The 18,436-nt window shown below is 39.9% G+C and overlaps 1 protein-coding gene across 1 annotated transcript in view; it reads left to right on the forward strand.

Moving 5' to 3' along the window:
* kdrl (kinase insert domain receptor like) overlaps nucleotides 1-18,436 on the forward strand; it is a 46,691-nt gene that overhangs the window by 4,736 nt on the left and 23,519 nt on the right. The window contains exons 2-14 of the mRNA XM_041990125.1: nucleotides 1,512-1,596; nucleotides 2,794-3,005; nucleotides 6,839-6,966; nucleotides 7,893-8,049; nucleotides 8,162-8,301; nucleotides 8,380-8,554; nucleotides 8,697-8,823; nucleotides 9,789-9,958; nucleotides 11,085-11,241; nucleotides 13,778-13,889; nucleotides 16,410-16,518; nucleotides 17,608-17,892; nucleotides 18,128-18,274. Coding sequence (XP_041846059.1) covers nucleotides 1,512-1,596; nucleotides 2,794-3,005; nucleotides 6,839-6,966; nucleotides 7,893-8,049; nucleotides 8,162-8,301; nucleotides 8,380-8,554; nucleotides 8,697-8,823; nucleotides 9,789-9,958; nucleotides 11,085-11,241; nucleotides 13,778-13,889; nucleotides 16,410-16,518; nucleotides 17,608-17,892; nucleotides 18,128-18,274 — 2,004 coding nt within the window. The remainder of the gene's footprint in view (nucleotides 1-1,511; nucleotides 1,597-2,793; nucleotides 3,006-6,838; nucleotides 6,967-7,892; nucleotides 8,050-8,161; nucleotides 8,302-8,379; nucleotides 8,555-8,696; nucleotides 8,824-9,788; nucleotides 9,959-11,084; nucleotides 11,242-13,777; nucleotides 13,890-16,409; nucleotides 16,519-17,607; nucleotides 17,893-18,127; nucleotides 18,275-18,436) is intronic.

Raw genomic sequence — 18,436 nt, forward strand, 5'->3', positions numbered from 1 at the left:
CATACGCTGTGATCCTGGTCTAATCTTAGTCGACTTGTACCCTGTGTGACTGGCTCAAGACCCCATTGTGAGTTCTCTGAAAGACCCTCATCCTCTTCACTCCCTCGCACTGTTTGTTCCATGCTTGTCCTCTTTTTAATGGTTCTTAATGAAAACCAGCTTTGGGGTCTCTTTGAACACAAAAAGTACCATTTCGGTGGTTTTTCAGATGATATCCTGGAGGAATGCAGTTCACAGCTGTAATGTGAAAAGGGCAGAAACAAGTTTAAGAGATGGTGGTGGTATTAAATTCAAATGTTATCTATGTTACAGCAGAAAACGTACTTTCCCCCCATTAAATTGTGCTTCCTGTCATTTTAGTAATATGCAAGAAATAGTTATTGACTTCAGAGCTGAATAGTTTGTAAATTTTCACTTGTATTCATCTAACACACCACCTAAAGCGTGTTTAATCACAATATGAAGGCATGCGAGTCACAAGTCTCCTCCTCTGTTAAACCTTGGACAATAAAACAATGATGCTGTAGTATTTTGAGAGGAAGGGGATATTGAGTCCCACTGCCAGTGCTGGCAGCATCAGCTCATTCTTAGCACAACAGCTGTTCTGAATAATAGACTATGCCATTGTGTGTGAGTGAGCACTTTTTCTGTGTGTGCTTGTGTCAAGTCTCCAGGTGCATGTGGATGCATATGTGAATAATATGAGTGAATCCCTAGTAGCTCGTTCATGTGTCTGTGTAATACTTTTGTGTTACTGCAGTGTAGTTTTTGACAACGTGCCCTATATTAAGATCACATTTGGAGTGTCAGCCTAATGAAGTTGTTTTGGACAACAATGACAAGATGTTCAGGGATATCAGTGAAAAGGAGGAAATCACTTATGGGGCTGTGACACCTCCTGGACAGCAGGGAGAGTCACACAGTGCTTCCTATGTTGATTGCTGCTAGACAGACCTCTCAACAGATTTGGATGGCTGAACACCAGAGAGGCCACCTTTGAATTGGACATCGCAACCTCACATGTTGCTTTATTACAAAAGCTAAAAAAAAAGTGAGTTGGCTTTCAGAGTGCAAGGTCACTTGTAAATAGAAAAATGCTGGTTCAAGAGAAGGTAGATGCACGCACCACAGGAGATTGAGTGGAGAGAGGAAACACATGCAAAGGCCTCCTCCTTCTTCCTTCTATCCACCTTTACTCTTTCGTTCTTGCTGCTCATCCCAGATCACAATCCATTCACCAACCTGCCCTCCAGCTCAGGAAATAACCCCAACATGCACACAGTGGGCAATTGCTTGCATAAGAGGCAGGGGCAGAACTGCACACAGTGAGGCCGCATTTACAACACTGAAGTGATTCATGGGAATTTCCAGAAGCATTGCTCAGTCTGTTTAGTGCAAAAATGACCGACACACTTCGATTAACAGAGGGTTTGAATGTGCTGGTTTGCTGAACTTTTTCCACTAATTGCTCTTTTTGTCGGTTCTTGTGTGTGTGTGCATGTGCTTTTCAGCAGGACACTCAGTGAGAGACCTGAAGATTCAGCCCGCTGGTGATCTTGTTCTTCAAAAGGGTGATTTGTTGAGCCTCACATGCAGGTATGTGGCCTATCACACTATCTTATGTCAATGCCAGTCTCTGGTAAATGTAAAATTTTCCTATTGGTTTATTGCTTATCAGTAAATTTACCCAAGCACTGCCCTTAGTTACAGTTTTAGTATTTTGTCATAACTAAACAACGTTCTGTGTTAGATTTTTCTTTCATGGTCTGTTAACAGAGGTTAGTGAAGAGTTTCTGACCTGTCAAAGCTGCATTTTAAGGTTAGACTCTAATGTCACTCTATGAGATGAGACACTGGGAATGACAAATTCCAGTCTTCAAGGGCCACTGTCCTGCAGGTTTTAGATATTTCCCTGCTTCAATGTGCCTGACCCAAATGAATGGGTTAATAACAGGCTTGACATTACAACAAGCTGGTTGGAGAGCCATTTCATTTGAATCAAGTGTGATGGAGCAAGGAAACATCTAAAAACTACATTACAGTGACTCTCAAGGATTAGAAAAGGAGATTCCAGGACAAGAGGGAAAATAAATGAGACATGCTGGGTTCCTTGGTCACAAAGAATATGGGACATTTTTTGACATGAACCAGAGATGGCATTCCACATTTATCACTGTTTTTGCCATTTACTTTAGGAATGGCGTGACACAAATCTGCTGCATTCCCATTTGTAAAGAATTTGGGGTATTGCATCATTGTGCAGGCCTAAAAAGAATGCATAGGAGCTGATGTCTATCTAATATAACATTTCCCTACAAGGCCATATGCTAAAAGACTTGGGTCATACAGCGCAGCATTGTTTTATGTCTCTGGCTTAGATCTGGAGGTTGGTTGACCCAAAATCTGCAGGCAAAGGCAGTGGTATGCAGGACATGTTTGATATTCCTCTGGGATCTCTTTAATGAGAGTTTTTAAGTGAATTCTGAGTGGAAAGAATGTGTTAGCTGAGCACATCTTTCAAGAGAAACATGTTCCCATGTGAAAGTTCAAGGTATTGGATGACTCGAGATTAACTCCAAATAAACTAAGAATGAACATCAGGCAAGAAATTCCCAAGGGTGGAAGCAGCCGCTGTCATCCTGAGCTGAGAAGCTTGTAAGGCCGTTTGCCAGCTGTGACAATTTTCCTAAAAATAGATCCAAAGCTATGCAGTGTTTATGCACAGAGAATAGATAAATATGATCCCTTAAAGTTCTAGTAACACTAATTCTGTCACTCACTGTCTTCCATCAGGGGTCATGGTGTCTTGCACTGGACATTTGGCAATGCTCAGCCATCGCTGTCCTCAGAGGGGGTAAAAATGAAGTCCTGCAATTCCACACATCATTATCACTGCAGCAAACTGACGATTCCACACTTGAGAGTCAATGACACAGGGAGATACATCTGTAATTACTCCAAATCCGGTGAAATCTACGTTACATCAACATATGTCTACGTTAAAGGTAAGACCTATGAAACCCTCCTTGTGCAGGTATATATGAGGCCTGGTAGCTACTTGGAAAAAAAAAATCATTACCTAGGCATTTTCCTATATTGTTGCATTAAAACCTGCCATGTAAATGTTTTATGATTTTTCTGTCATTTTTTATATAATGAAAATGCACAAAATAATCCAAAGTGGAAGTAAAATAAGGAGTGTTGCTGCCACTTACTTTAAATGGTAAATGGTCCATATTTATATAGCGCTTTACTGTACTTGGAACGATACCCAAAGCGCTTTACATTATACATCACATTCACCTATTCACACACACATTCACACACTGATGGCGGAAGCTGCCATGCAAGGCTCTCAACCAGAAGAAATATAATTAGTCAGTCTAACACTTTAAAGTCTAACCAAACCCTCTACTTTTTATGTAACTCCACCTACTGCCAAATTTAGTAAAAAAAAAGGCCAGAAATGCGAGGTCTGGCTGGGGATCAGGGGGCAAAGAGTGGGTGGGTTGTAAATACACAGAAATTATTGAGAGACAGACAGCAGCTCAGCGGCCTCAAGCAGGATGGAAAGCAATACAAATTCACAAAGCGTTTTAGAGCGGTCTTTGAGGTGGAACACTTGTCCCCTCAGAATCTCCTCAGCTTCTTGTAGAGTATGAACTGACTGACTAAAACAAACTTTTTTCTTTTTCTTGCGGCCTCAAGAGCTAGAAAAATCTTCTTACTTCTCGTGGAGTATGTGACAAGCATAAATGTTTTGCACTGTCCAAAAAAAAAAGTTGGCACCTTGATTTAACTAAGCAAATAGGTAGGAGCCTCCTGTTGGATAATTACTACTAATTGTGGAAAAGATTTTATTCTGTTTATGAAGGGTCAAATCACTGGCATGCATCAAGCAGAGAAAACATCTAAGGAGATTGCAGAACTACTAAAATTTGGTTCAGAACTGTCCAATGCATTATTAAAAACTGGAAAGATAGTGGAGAATGATCATCTTAAAAGAAGAAATGTGGTCGGAAAAAACTGCTGAATGGTGGTGATTGGCGATCACTTAAAGGGGCAAAAAGCCAAAATGTTTCACCGCAAATTTGCTGTTGTGCACTGCCTGTAGACAAAAATAAATTGTGTCATGAGCCACATCTTCCTCTACCTCTTCCCTCAACCCCAAATTGAAGAAAAACAACAGTAGAACTCAGTATTTTCACATGCACAATGTGAAAGGAACTCAAGGGACTGGGACTGAACAGCTGTGTTTCAGGAATCATTGGGCTTAAATTGTGTATGAGTGGTCCAGGGAACATAAAACATCATTTTCACACATGGATTGGCCACCACAGAATCCAGACCTCTGAGCATCTTTGGGTTGCTCTGGAGAAGGCTTTGTGCAGTGTTCGGACCTTCCTATCATCAATAAAAGAGCTTGGTGAAAACTTAATGCAACACTGGATGGAAATAAATCTTGTGATATTGCAGAAGCTTATTGAAACAATGCCACAGCAAATGCAGCCTGCAAAGTCCAAAACAACACCAAGTATGCAGCACAATGAAGTACATGAAGCTCTCCAAACCTGTCAGAAATAAATATCTGGAGAAGTATAGATTATGGTTTTGTTATTAACAAATTAATTAATAAAAAAAAATAATTGACAACTCCATCCCTTAAAGAATTGTTGAATTACCAGCAAATCTGCCCAGAAAGAGCTGGCCACCAAAATACATGGACCTGGCAAGGAGCGGGTTTACAGAAAGATCAAGTATTACCTTTACAGACCTATAGAGCTGTAGAAAAGAAACTGAAGTGTTTATCCTATAGAACCACTTTATGTTGAGCCCTACACAAGCTTGATCTTCACTGACAATTGAATGAAGCCATCACCTAGAAAAAAGCAATAGATGAGACAGAAAATGAACCTTATGTCATTAGCAGCAGTGAAGCATGGTAGCTGCTGCATCATGTTTTTCATTGGAATGCCCAGAATTGATTGTGTATTTGTCTAAATAAAAAAAACTGTTAAGGAAAAATTACTCCAGTCTTTTATAAAATTGAGATGGAGGTTTAATGTTCAGAATGCCTAATGACCCAAAGCAAAAACCAAAGTGGTTTAAAGGGGAAAAAAATATTCCAAAAAGAGTTTTATTTGGGTTTTTTCTTTTTCATTTTTATAGTATTCGTTTACACTACTACTACAATACTTTGTTGCTTTAAAAAGGTAGGCATGATTTTTAGACTGAACGATACAAACCTCACCACAGTCTGTTTTAATCATGTGTTGCAATATAGTGACTTGTACAGATTACACTTAAAATTGCACTGAAAGCAGAAACTTATGCTACCTTTTTAGATTGAAGACATTTGGACTTTCTTTCACAATATAAATAGTTCTCCAGCATGAGAAAAACCTAAATAAAACTATAACTGACATTGAAAAGAGCTGTTGTTTTATCATTGGCTGTGATTGTCTTTATTTAAGTCATGGGAGATTTGTGATATAAAAAAACAAACAGGAAATGAGCAATTGGATAATTCTTGAAAATCCACTTTTTGCAAGAATGCAATTAGTCCATAAGAGTGGACATAAAGGCAAAGAAGAAGCTAATGGCAGGAATGTGAAATCCCTGTATGTCTACAATTACTGCTTAGTACCACATATGCAGGATGCTGACTTTAATCTGCTGGCACCTAGACTGAAGTACTGTAAGTCTCCATGTCAAAGAGAAAAAAGGGAGAGGATGCAGTTTTTGTAGAGCTGTGGTTTCTTCTGGAGGATAAAGGGTGAGCTTGATTGCACAGGAAACTCTGCTCATTGACTGATTTCCTGCTTCAGCTACTGTTTTCCCAAATCTTCCCTAAAGCGTCATATTGAACCAGTTACTGTTACATCATCATTCAAATGGAAAGTGCTTATATGGAGGGCTGATTAAAAATTCAGCTTTAACCCATTTAAACAATTTGCTTTAAGACTTCAATACAGTTCACATAAACATAAAGTTCTTAGATACTGGTCCAAGAACTAGCTATCGTGTAAAGCTGGATACTCTCCATTTCCTCTCCTGTTGCTCTGGGAATGTGGCTCCCAGTTTGCTTGCCCTGCTGTGCCTGTGTTTAGTCTAGCACACTCTTTTCAAAGGCCCTCAGCTGTTTATTAAATTATGTTCCATGCTCACTTTTCAGATAATAGTCCCTTCATCACACCACTAATGCTTGACCTCACACCAATTGCAGACTGTTTGTTTAGCCATTAAGTTCCCACAGTTGTCTTTTGATGCCTGACTGCTTACTAGGAGCTAGATAGCTGATAGGTCCTTCTGTGCTCTGCTTCCTTATCTGCTTAGAATAAACTGACTTTTTTATTGAATGCCTTCATATTACCCTTATTCAGTTCTATTTACCAAGTTGTTTCACCCACTGATCTTTTGGGGGTGTTGTGGGGATCTGGTATCCATACCAGCTGACACTATGCAAGAGTAGGAGCACACATTGGATATATCGCTCTTCAGTTAAAAGGTGACATGAGGACAGACATAACATTTCACACCAGTGAACCAAACTTTCATGCTTTGCAAATGTTGGAAACCCACTCAGGCACTGGGACAAAACAGGCAAAAAACCACACAGAAAGCAGCCCAGGACTTTTCTGCTTTGATCTCGATGCAGTGCTAACCACTATCAGAACATTATCTTTTTCTCTTTTATAGTTTACAGTTGTAAATTTGCTCTGAAACATGTTTAATCCCAAAGACAACATATGAGGAGCCACACATGCTTTGAAATGCAGCTTTTGTCTGACATTAATTGCAGATGCCATTTATTTAGGAGACTTTTATCATCCCTCAGATCCAGAGCAACCGTTTGTGGAGCCCTATGATCCTAATCCTTATGCCCTGGGCATCTACAGCCATGAGACCAGCCTCGTGGTCCCCTGCCGGACATCGTCACCTGATATTAATGTCACACTGACAACGGTAAGGCTTCACAAGGACAGTCATTGAAGTGCTCTAATCTACTGTACACAATTTAACACAGACGTCTGTGGATCTCTTCTGGACAAGGATTTTGAGAAAAAGGGATCTGAAGAAACAAGATGTTATTAATATTGCAGCAGGTAATCCTTATTTGTCATCTCTAGAAGAAAGAAAAAGTGTTTCCACTGCACACATGGGGCACCTCACTGGTTCCCACACCCATTGAGTATTGATGCACTCAGAAACAGAGCAGGCACAGAGGCTTGCTGGAGAAAAGCTCAGGGAGACATGGTGTCTGCTTCCTGTGAGAGCAGGAAGGTGCTCCAGGAGTGCTTCTCTCAGAATAGACTGTCCGGCTAAATTTAGTCCTACACATCAGGAAATGCAGTGCAAAAATCAGCATGCAGTGTGTCCAGTTGCAGGAAACAACAGGTATCATGTGATCCCCTAAAAAGTTCCCATGCCAACCACAAAGGAACTTTTTTATCCTATCTGCATTTGATATCTAAATATGTATCATTGTGCCCCAAACACAACAGACACTGATTGCACAGATTGTGATTGTGCAACCTTCCTGCTGTTAGTAAATCTATGGCACTCCTCCTTCCTGCTCTCCTTCCTTCCTTTTCTTCCCTTTTTGCCTCGTCTCCCAGCCAAAAGTCCGGACATGGGAACAAACAGCAGCAGGCACGTACATCCTTTTCCGAGCCCACAAAGTTATGTGCTTCATTGCATAAATGATTGCAGGGGTCACACTCCATGAAACAATAAAAACTAATTAGACCTCCACTCTAGCAGATGTCTGTCCCCAGGTGAGCTCAGTAAAGCACGAGTTACATATTAAATAAGGTTAAGTGCTCTCCTTTTCAGTCTGTCTGGCTTAGTGATCTTTAACATCACAGTCTCGTTTGCCTTTATCACTGCAGAGCCCGGCTATGTCAGGGAATACCACTCAAGAAATTGTTTGGGATCCGAAAGTGGGCTTTAAAATTCCCTTTAATCCCAAAACATTGTCCATGCTCACCTGCAACACTGTGGTCAACGGGCATTGGTTCAAGTCAGCGTATTTCCTTCAGAGATGGAGTGAGTTTTGTTTTTCTGGTGAATCTTGCAATTAAAAAAATAATTTCTTACATTAGTTTCTCTGGTTCTGTCTGCATCTCATAGTCTCTTTATTTTTGTCTTCATTTTGCAGCTCTTGTTTTAAAGAATGTAAAGATCATCCAAGAAAAACATGTAAAAGTGTTGGTGGGTGACACCCTCAGCCTCATCTGTAGTGGTGAGACCGAATTAAACGGAAGAATTTCGTTCACCTGGGATTTTCCAAGAAAGAGAGTAAGTTCAAGGTTTTATACTGGCCTTGGAAATGAGGTGTTGTGGCAATGCTCTTTACGTTCTTGTCTTTGTCTTCAGCAAAACCGCGAAAACTGTACAGAGAAGTCTGATCTCATACGTACAGACGTTACTGTGATGACCCGGACTTTAAATTTGACAAATATTACCATGGAGGATAAGGGGACATATCGGTGCAAGGCTGAGCTTGTACCCGTAAAACCCAAGACTGTATCAGTAAAGGTCATTGTGTATGGTGAGTATGCATTGGATGATTTATATAACTTTCTGATTATAGTTCAGGGGTAATAGTGGCATAATATGATGGTGAATTCATTTTTATGTCTTTTTTCTATCAGCATTGGTTTAATTGTCTTTATCGTTATTATTCATCGCAGAGCATCCTTTTCTCAACATCTCCTATAAGCAGCAGCGACATGGCACAGTGGTTGTCAGTGAAGGTAAAAAGAGGCTTGTGCTTGAGCCCAAGGTCAACGCTATTCCACAACCTGACACGATAACATGGTATGTAATGGTTTAAAGCAATGACGAAGAAAGTGTTTGTCATGATTATAAAATGATGTGAGCTTAGGCATCATTAGGCAGAATGATTTCTGCCCTGGTTTTTCTCTGACAGAGAAAATACAATTACATTAAAGTGCAGAAATTTACATTTATAAATCTAATAATAAAAAAGGCAAATGTTGGTGCTAGGTTCATGCCCTTCGCAGCCAATAAAACATGTATGTTTTGTCTCTTTAAAGCTTTTTATGCTTCAAGTATCCACATGATGATGATGATGATTCAGAATTAGTGGCTGATATATATATTCTACACACCTGTATCCTTACTCCGTTTCAGTTGTCTGATTTCAGGATGGCTTTTGTGAACTGATGAATATTGATGTGTTACGTTACAGGAAAATTCCTTTTCTTTGGTTTTCTATCAATATTATCAATTTAACTTCCATCACAACATCTATAAATTACAAAAATAAACCAATGAAAACCTAAATTTAAGCATTTCAGTATATGTCTCATTTATTTCTATTAACATTTAAGTGGCAATACTTAACTTCTGGCAGATGTTTCACTTTTGCACCCCCAACAAAGGCTTTTTCAGCATCCATCTTGAATCCTTCCTCTTTTTATGAGCTCTCTCCTGTCAGTAGAAGCCAGTCTGATGTTAACTCTTATTGTATATCTTTCTGTTTGTAGATTTGCTAGATTGCACCCAATTCATTTATATAATAATAACTTGATTATTGATTCACAATTTGCTATATGATTTGGATGATAGCAAGATATCAAGACAGTAAGTTTACTTTGTAATCAAGTTTTACATGTTTGTATGGACTATTCATAAAGTTAGTGTAACATTTGGTTTTATAGCTGACTAAGCCCTGTAAACTTCCTACTCTAAATTTGTATTTCTAGGTACTTTTTTTGTTGTTTCATTGTGACTATACTTCTTGCTCCTTTGTTTTCCAGGTATAAAGATGGGGTCCTCATCCAGAAGAACTCTACCTGTTACAAGATGTCTGGCTATAGCTTGGCCATTGCTGATGTGCAGCAGAAGCATGCTGGCGTCTTCACCATTAGCCTGGGAAACAAACTGAGGGGACTCTACAGAAATCTGAGCTACACTCTGACAGTGGACAGTAAGCTATTACCACAAAACTGATGATAAATGACAATCTGGAGAAAAAATAAGCACTGCCTTTGCTCCACACTGAGACCATCACAGCAGTGCTGCTGCTGCTCTCAGTGCAGATCATTGGACGGCAGGTAGTAGCTCTAGTATGAGAGGAATTTGGGGCTTGTTGATCCCAGGGCTGGATTGGCGTAGCTGAGACAGCTGTTGTTGATTATTGGGGCTCTTTTGAAGGGGCTTGGCGCAGTGTGTAAATGGTTTAAGCTCTATTGTGCACAGATTCCAGCCACTCCAGACCCCCTAGTTCCCTGCATTTATTTGCATCCTCATCATATGTATACACAGTCCTGCTCATATAAACATGCTCCATACAATATGTACACAGCTTGAGAAAAACAGAGTAATCATTCAGTTCATTGTTATGATGACTCTATAAGGGATACTGATAACTGTTAACACTTGAGGCTGTAAATATTGTGGCATGTAAAGCAGAGTCTGTTTGCTATAGAAAACAGTCATGTAGTTTGGGGGGGTCAGTCTTTTGCATGGCATTCGTTTAACCATTTCTGTAGAGTAGCGTGCCAAAAAGTGGAAAAAAAAATCCTTCTGGCTTGTATAAACTTTATTTATGATCCTTGACTGCCCTGCTTCACATAACTTTTATTTATTGGAATGGCAAAAAAAAAATTTAAAAATTAAACACGCAGATGCAAATAAACAAAGTGAGGAGAGATCCCTGGCATCAGTTAGAAATTTGTTGTAAACTTTGTTCATCTGTGTTTTTTAGTTGTCACAGTACTTCAAATTATGAATGCACTCTATGTTATGATGAGTAGAACAGGTTTTTGCAACCTGCTTAACTGTGTGTAGTTTAACTATCTGCACTGCTCAAAATGCAGAGAATGGCTGGGTGAGGTGTATGACCTCCTGAGTTGGCAAGTCTGTTGTTCATTACAGCACACATGGTTGAATTGCTGACCAAAGCAGGAGCTGCAGCAGGGCTGTTCCTTGACCTTAAGTCAGGGCTAACTAGTCGTCCTGCCATTCTTCTTCTACATAGTGTCAAGATGGTTGAGCTAACCTATTTCTCCTTTCTCTGTTTTTTTCTTTTTATGTGCACTTCTCTCTCACAGTGAAGCCAACTATTTCAGAGGCGGAGCTCCCCACAGTGAACGTACAACCCTACATGTTGGGCAAGCAGCATCAGCTAACCTGCACTGCATTTGCAGTGCCGGCTCCAAACATCACTTGGTTCTGGCAACCTTGTCTCCCAACTGCAACACTCAAAGAGTGAGTTATTGTCTTAGTCGTGTCCTGTACATCAAGTTTAAAGTAGAACTCATATATCCATGGTCATTTAGGCTATTTAAGTTTAGTCTCTTTAAAGCTTTTTATGCTTCAAGTATCCACATGATGATGATGATGATGATGATGATTCAGAATCAGTGGCTGATATATATTCTAAACACCTGTATTCTTACTCTGTTTCAGTTGCCTGATTTCAGATGAAAGAATTTGGTGCAGTGTAAAATTAATCTGTAGTTGTACAGTTGTGCCAATTTGAATGGCCCTTAGCTTAAGATAAGTGAAGAATTATGGCACTTAAACCAACACCGAGTGTCTCATCTGGATAAGTTTTCTGTCTGCATTTCTTCCTTTAATTTTTTTGTTTCCTGTAAGCATCCACAACTTTCTTTATTGCATTCATAGGTAACATAAGCTATAATGTCATATCCTAATCTTACAATGCAGCCTCACTCCAATCCATCCATCCATCCATTTTCTATATGGCTTACTGCAAATCAGGGTTGTGGGGAAGCTGGAACCTATCCCAGCAATTAGCAGACGAGAGGCAGGATACACCCTGGACAGGTCACCAGTCTATCGCAGGGCTCACTCCGAACCAGTTAATGGAAATGTGCCCAGCATGCATTTCCTTATTCAGCAACATTACAGAGTAGCTTACGTCCACATCACCAACCACATGGTTTAATTGTAATTCCAATCAGATTTTACAGTTCACAATCATAACTATTAGTAGCTTGCCTCTGACACATCATATAGGTTTGTTTGTATCCACAACAGTAAAACAGTCATTTTTGTGAGACCACTGTGGAAATTAGGCTGAGGCACACAAATATGATGTTTAGCTCTATGGGACAGCATGTCCAGCTTTAACAGGGAAAAAAGAAGACAAGAAAAGACACATTGCTAGCTTTTGCTGTTTATTGGCTAATAAAACAGCACTAGCACTACTACTGTGCTGTAGTAGTACTACAGTTCCTGCAGTGCTCAGCGAGTACGTATCAGCAATAAGTTGGCCCATTACTCTTACCTCCTGATGTTTTTCCTCTGTCCAGGAAAGTAATCTGTTTTCACAGATTGTGTTTATGAACTATAATCATGAACAGAATTAATCATCTAAAATATCACAACAGTACCAGGTCAAATTTGCAATCACATGGACAAACTTTAAATAATTAGCAGATGCTGTTGTAGGAAACAAAACCACCAGTCTGACCCAGGGATCCTACTTTAAAACAGATCTACCCTGACTCAACTGGATGTGTCCCAGAACATGACACATAAATCAGAGAGAGGCAGGCCTTGAGAAATGCCCTTTCATTTGTGGTCAGTAGCTCTGTGGGCTGAAAGGGAAGCAAGGGGGAGATATAGTAATCTCAGATTCCCTGAGCTATTACAAAGCTAAACAGAAATGAATGAGTCTGCATGAATGCCGGCCTGGTAGTGAACCCACACACAGAACGAAAGTTAGGACATTCCCTGAGAACCTGACCTGTCAGTGGCAGTGCAAACCTTTGAGTTGTAAGATCAGGAAAACAATGGACCATTAGACAAAGCTTATTAGGCTCTAACTCTACTAAGAAAACAATGCAAAGATACTAAATTATTTTGCATGCTAGACTGTGCAAATCTACTAGTTTTTCCTTAAATGTACCTATCATAAATCATAAATTTGTAGATTTATGATAAATAATAACAGAGGCCAAAGCGAGTCTTTTTTGCACTCGCAGAGATAATCAAGGCTGGCACCAGGAACAGAGGCTGCACTGTGGCAGGCAGCTAATGAGACAGAGGAACAGCTACAGCCCGGTGGGAGTCCAATTGTGTAAAATGTTTATTTTATACTGTCCTGACCCTGCAAAGTACATGTCACTGTAGATCCAAAATGTGGCCCTTCAAGATCATATCTCATCTTAATCAGCTGGAGTTTGGACAGGAGGGGAAATGCGGGGTTTGTGGAGGATTTAGAGGTGAGGGAGGTTTATCATGTTGGATGTGGAATGAGGCTGATAGCGTTAGGGGCAGAAATATGAGGATGACTGTATCACCAGGTTGAGAAGTTATCAGCTCTCCCTTGTTGACCGTCAAGGTCTTACGATCAACCTTATCTCCTCTGTCCAGAGCGTGTGGTTGAGGTGGTGGTGGTGGAGGGGTTCCTGTACAAGGTGACGCACAGCACAGCCCTTCCTGTCGCTGCTGTGGTTTCCTTCTCTGCCTCTCCACTCATCAAGCTGATTGTTCCCCACCATGGGTGGTGCAGGGTTTTGGGGGATGGGGTTTTCAATCAAGGTTTCTTCATTCCCAACCTGACCAGAATTTTATGCAGAATATTCTCTGGGTATAGAAGAGAATTTTTACATGTAGATGGCGGTTTTGTGTTATAAGTATGTGATGTTTTGACGTGCTTTAGTATTCCCAGTTAAAGTAACATACAAATCTGCTTTTTAAAAAACCTTTAGCACTTAATTCATGGTACTTCATAATTAATCCATGATGTTATTTTCTGTTTTTGTCTCTGCAGTTGCATTACTCACACCAAGCCAATCCTGGTCAACCCCGACAAGAGGGGAAATGATTCCAACTCTATTAAGAACATTAACGTAAAGGATGCATTGGTTCAAGGAAAAAATAAGGTATGTTTCTTTAAACAGTACAAGCACTTGTTCTGTACTGGGTTTTTTTTTTGTTTTGTTTTTTGCCTTGAAATGAGGCTGACAAATGTATGAGAACTGGATCAAGAAAAGGTTGAAAGCCGATAGCTCATTTGATAATCTGGGTTTGAAAGCCAAAATCAACATCTCAAATTCACACAATTTTTCCCTCACTAGCAGTGAAAATGATTCATTTGTTTTTCCTTAGTTTTCTTTTTTACATATGTGACCACAATCCATTAAAAAGCCCTCATCTGCCCGTTTTTATAAAAATAATAATAATAATAATAATAATAATAAGTTTTGGTGTTGATATGTGGACTAAAAAAAATACATGATTTATTTTTTATATAAGAAACCAGGAAAATGAAAATCAGGGTTGGTTATTTTGGATCATGTTGGAAATGCATTTTTACTACCCATTTAAAACTTAAGAAATAAAAATTAGTTCAGCAAATGAAAAGAAAACACCACTTTATTTTTCACATCTGATTGGGTGGAAAGCAAACAGCCAGCCTTTAAAGTCACTCACAGCCTGTTGCTTCTCCTATCATCAGTCATATTTTGTATAACAGGGCTGGTCTGCAGGAAAGGCTAGATGGTTATAAAGTCTGTTGGCTCTAAATGCACACACAGAGACTCGCTGCTTGTGAAAAATCCTACTTTTAAAATGACGTGTGTTACAGCCATTGCCATGACAGGCTTGCACAAAACACTACTTCTGAGACAGGAAGGGATCCTAGGACCTCAGGTCAGCTTCGTCAGGGCAGGCTGGACCAAGCCTTGCTGAAAATCATTGATTTTCCTTGTGAACAACATTTGAGGCACCCATAGCTGACAGACGCAGTTCATTTCCCTTTACTGGAGTGAAATGCACCCACCATTTTACAGTCTTTTATATAAAGAAAGCCAGTAAATGAAACAGCTGCACCTTTATTCTGGATTTTGCCACAGAGGCATCTTTTTTCTGGCATGACTTAATCATTTTTAAATAAGGTGATTCCCAGAACTAAGAATACAAAACAGTGGTGAAGACAGTTTTACAGACTGAATCTTACACTGTTATTGGTGTGAAAATGTAATAATTAAAACTTTTATTCAAAACACCACATTTAAGAAGACAGAAATGGTCACATCTGTTCATTTAAATATGCTTATTTCTCTTATATCTCAAAATACTGCTTTGTGTAAATCCCCCACTTCAACACACCACACTAGACAACAGGGGAACGTCCTGAGGAAGACTGTTATTAAAACTGTTAACCTCAAACATAATTAAAAGCAGGTTTCTTCTGCCTTTCCTGAGTCAGTCAATTAGGTTAAAGAAATCCATTATGGCTGGCTGGGTCAAAGCAGGCCACATAACTTATTTTTTCTTCACTGTTTTGACCTCCGTTTATTCATTAACTGTTGCTCTTTTATTAAATTTAAAATTAACTGATTATTTGCACATCAATCATTGTAAATTAGTTCATTTTCACAGAGCATCAGTTCTGATATGTGTCTGACATAAACAGGGAGGCACTACTCATTTATAAGTACTTGTGGCCAGTCGCTGGTGTTTTATGAGGGTTAGGACTAAGGGTCAATGATAACAAGCAGCAGTTTAAAAGAAGAGGGATGTGATGGAAGCAAATTCCTCTCTGTCACCTCACATAAATCGTGCTGGCCCGTGAATAAGAACATAGTCATGGCTGGGCCTCTCCACAAGGCCCAGTGGAGAGGCAGTCTGGCCCAGGTCACAGTATAAGGAAAACATGGGGGGACAACATGAGCACAGAGGTCACAATACGTCTGGTCAGGTCACTTCTTCAGGAGTGTGCACAGGCGTTTAAATGACTGTTTCCAATCTCAGGTTACATCATGGTGCGTGATAGTTGCAACATAATATCATAAGACCTCTCTGTCATCTTTTGACTTATGACATATAGCCATGAACTTAAGAATGTGATAAAACTCTGAGTCTCTTGCTGCCTGAATGTTTGCATTTGGAGTATTGTAAGTGCAGCAATGATGAAAAAGTTTCTTGGCAACAACTGAGAGTCAGCACAATAGTTCCTATTAGTCCAGGAAGTTATGACCAGCAAAGCCCAAACAATACACCCACATCATTCACTCCCTTTGATGTAACTGACTGTCCCCAAAAAACAGGTCACCATGAACACTGAACAGAACTCCTGCTGTTTGACCTTCACACAAGTTTTACTTATTATTTAGTTATTCAAGCCATTGAGACATTGCATTTTCTGTAAACTGAGTGTGTCATTGAAAGTGCTTTCCAGGAAATGGACATTTTAAAATCTGTCACACTGGTCTGAGTGGAGTTTAAAATTTCCGATGTATCCTTTCATGAATGTCAAGTAACGGAAAATGCAAAACACATCAGTTATGTCGCACCTGTTCGGTTGGTGAATCCCAAAGATAAATCCAATGCAAATCTGAATTGTGAGGATTAGCTGTATTTGTTGTTTAAGTTATTAACTGAATTTTGAACTGTCCTAGACTGTGGGCACCCTGGTGATCGGAGAGGCTGGTGTGTCAGGAAAATACTCCTGCCGGGTGCAGAACGAGTATGGCACGAGCACAGTGACGATGCCTTTCTATGTTGACGGTAAGTAGAGCACCAGGATGCAGGAGCTGACATATCAGCAATAAATTCTTAGGCTGAAAGTGCATGCAGAAAAAAGTTTTATTCTATTTGCAAAGCATAAATTACAATGTGCTTGATTATTTTAAATGATCTACAATGCATGCTGTAATGAATTGCAAGAACAAGGAAGGAATGTACAGATCATGTTGTGCAATAAAGAGACCAGAGGGGGGCATTAATTGAAAACATCTTCCACTGTAGCTGAACGGCTTCAGGGCGGAAAAGAGGCAAATGTGTCCTGAGCCATATGGAGAGCAGTAATGGCACGCGTTTAAAAACAGCTTTGAATAACTGCATTCCTGCTCTGGTGCCAGCAGGTCATTCCTCTTTCTCTCTGAGCCTATGTGCTTCAAGAATTTGCTTCTTAAGTGCACTTGAGTGTTTCGAATTATTCCCAAAATGACTATTTTTTGGAGCACTTATGTAATAACAGCAGGGATGAGGTGTCACCATAAGCGAGCACAATTCACATAGCAAAAAACAAAGTCAATCACATGTCCTTAAAAGTAGTGTGAGTCACATTTCCTGAAGGGTGAAATACTGCTTTTGCAGACACAGAGGGTGTAGGTGAATCTTTAAAAAGAGAGGATAACAAGTACTGAATGAGAGAATTTCCTAGAGAATTCTCTCTTTCTTTCAGAGGTGAGTAAGTGATGGAATTCTGCAAAAAAAAAAAAAAAAAAAAGAACAATTGTAATAACAGCTGCCTTTTCTTACGGAACAGAGAATGCTTTCCAGCAAACTGAATAAACAAGCACAATCTGGTTCCCTTGGGTCACAAACTCAGCCTCGCTCCAGTTGGATGAGTTCAGAAGTGCCATCAGCAATGCTGTCCCCTAACATGCTTCCAATTAATAGTGATTAAACAGGAAATAGCTGCAAAGTTGACATTCCTGATGTGACATGAAGCTCATGTGTAGAAAAAATTGTACAAGTTAGGATCACCAGCCAGCGGTTTACCTGCATCTCAAACACATACCATCAGACCACTAAACATCTGTAATTGAGGATGAACTGGACTCATGATGCAAACTATTCTACTACTTTTAGATCTCCCTAAAGAAGTTATCATCACACCACAGATGGCAATCGAGGGGGATGACGTCACCCTGACCTGTCGGGCAACCCGTTACCTCTACACAGACCTACAGTGGTTGGATTCCAGGAATCAAACCATCACTTCCAACATGTCCAGCCTCCAGCTAAACAAATATTCCATCTCTCGCTCTCTCTATCTGCACAATGTGTCCCAAAGCAGCACCACAGGTTACAAGTGCCAAGCAGTCAAGCTCCACGAGAGGCTTGAACTCCAGACAGCTGCACTAGTTGTGGATGGTAGGTTACAGGAAGATGTAACAAGCTGATTACATTTCCATAGCAGCTCAATGTTTCTGATTACAACACCTTTTCCATTAACTGCATCTGTTATATCTGCAATAATTCAGCCAGTTCAGGAATGCAGCATTAGGTTTCCACACAAAGGAACACACATTTTCCAGCATGAAATGAGTCGCTGTCTAAACAGCAGTAGAGTGTCTCTGATTCATTCATTTTTTTTTGTTTTGTACAGAGCGAAAACGGCCATGGCTCAGTCAAAACCTGACAAATCAAGACGTGAACAGTAGCAGTACCTTGGTCATGGCTTGCTGCGCTTCAGGAGTTCCTCGTCCCCTCATCGAATGGTACAAAAATGGCATTCGAGTGGAAGAGAGTCCAGGTACTTTTGAGAGTAATAATGTTATGTGCATTATTAGTGTGACTTTATATAGTTGTTTATTCTTTTTTTAATCATTTTAATGGCCGTGGGTGTGAAAACCAGTTACAAAACACACTGATTCTCATAGTTTAAAAACTCTGTAAAGTGTGATTCATGCTGATG

Source organism: Melanotaenia boesemani, chromosome 7 (assembly GCF_017639745.1).
Source record: "Melanotaenia boesemani isolate fMelBoe1 chromosome 7, fMelBoe1.pri, whole genome shotgun sequence".
NCBI lineage: Eukaryota > Metazoa > Chordata > Actinopteri > Atheriniformes > Melanotaeniidae > Melanotaenia > Melanotaenia boesemani.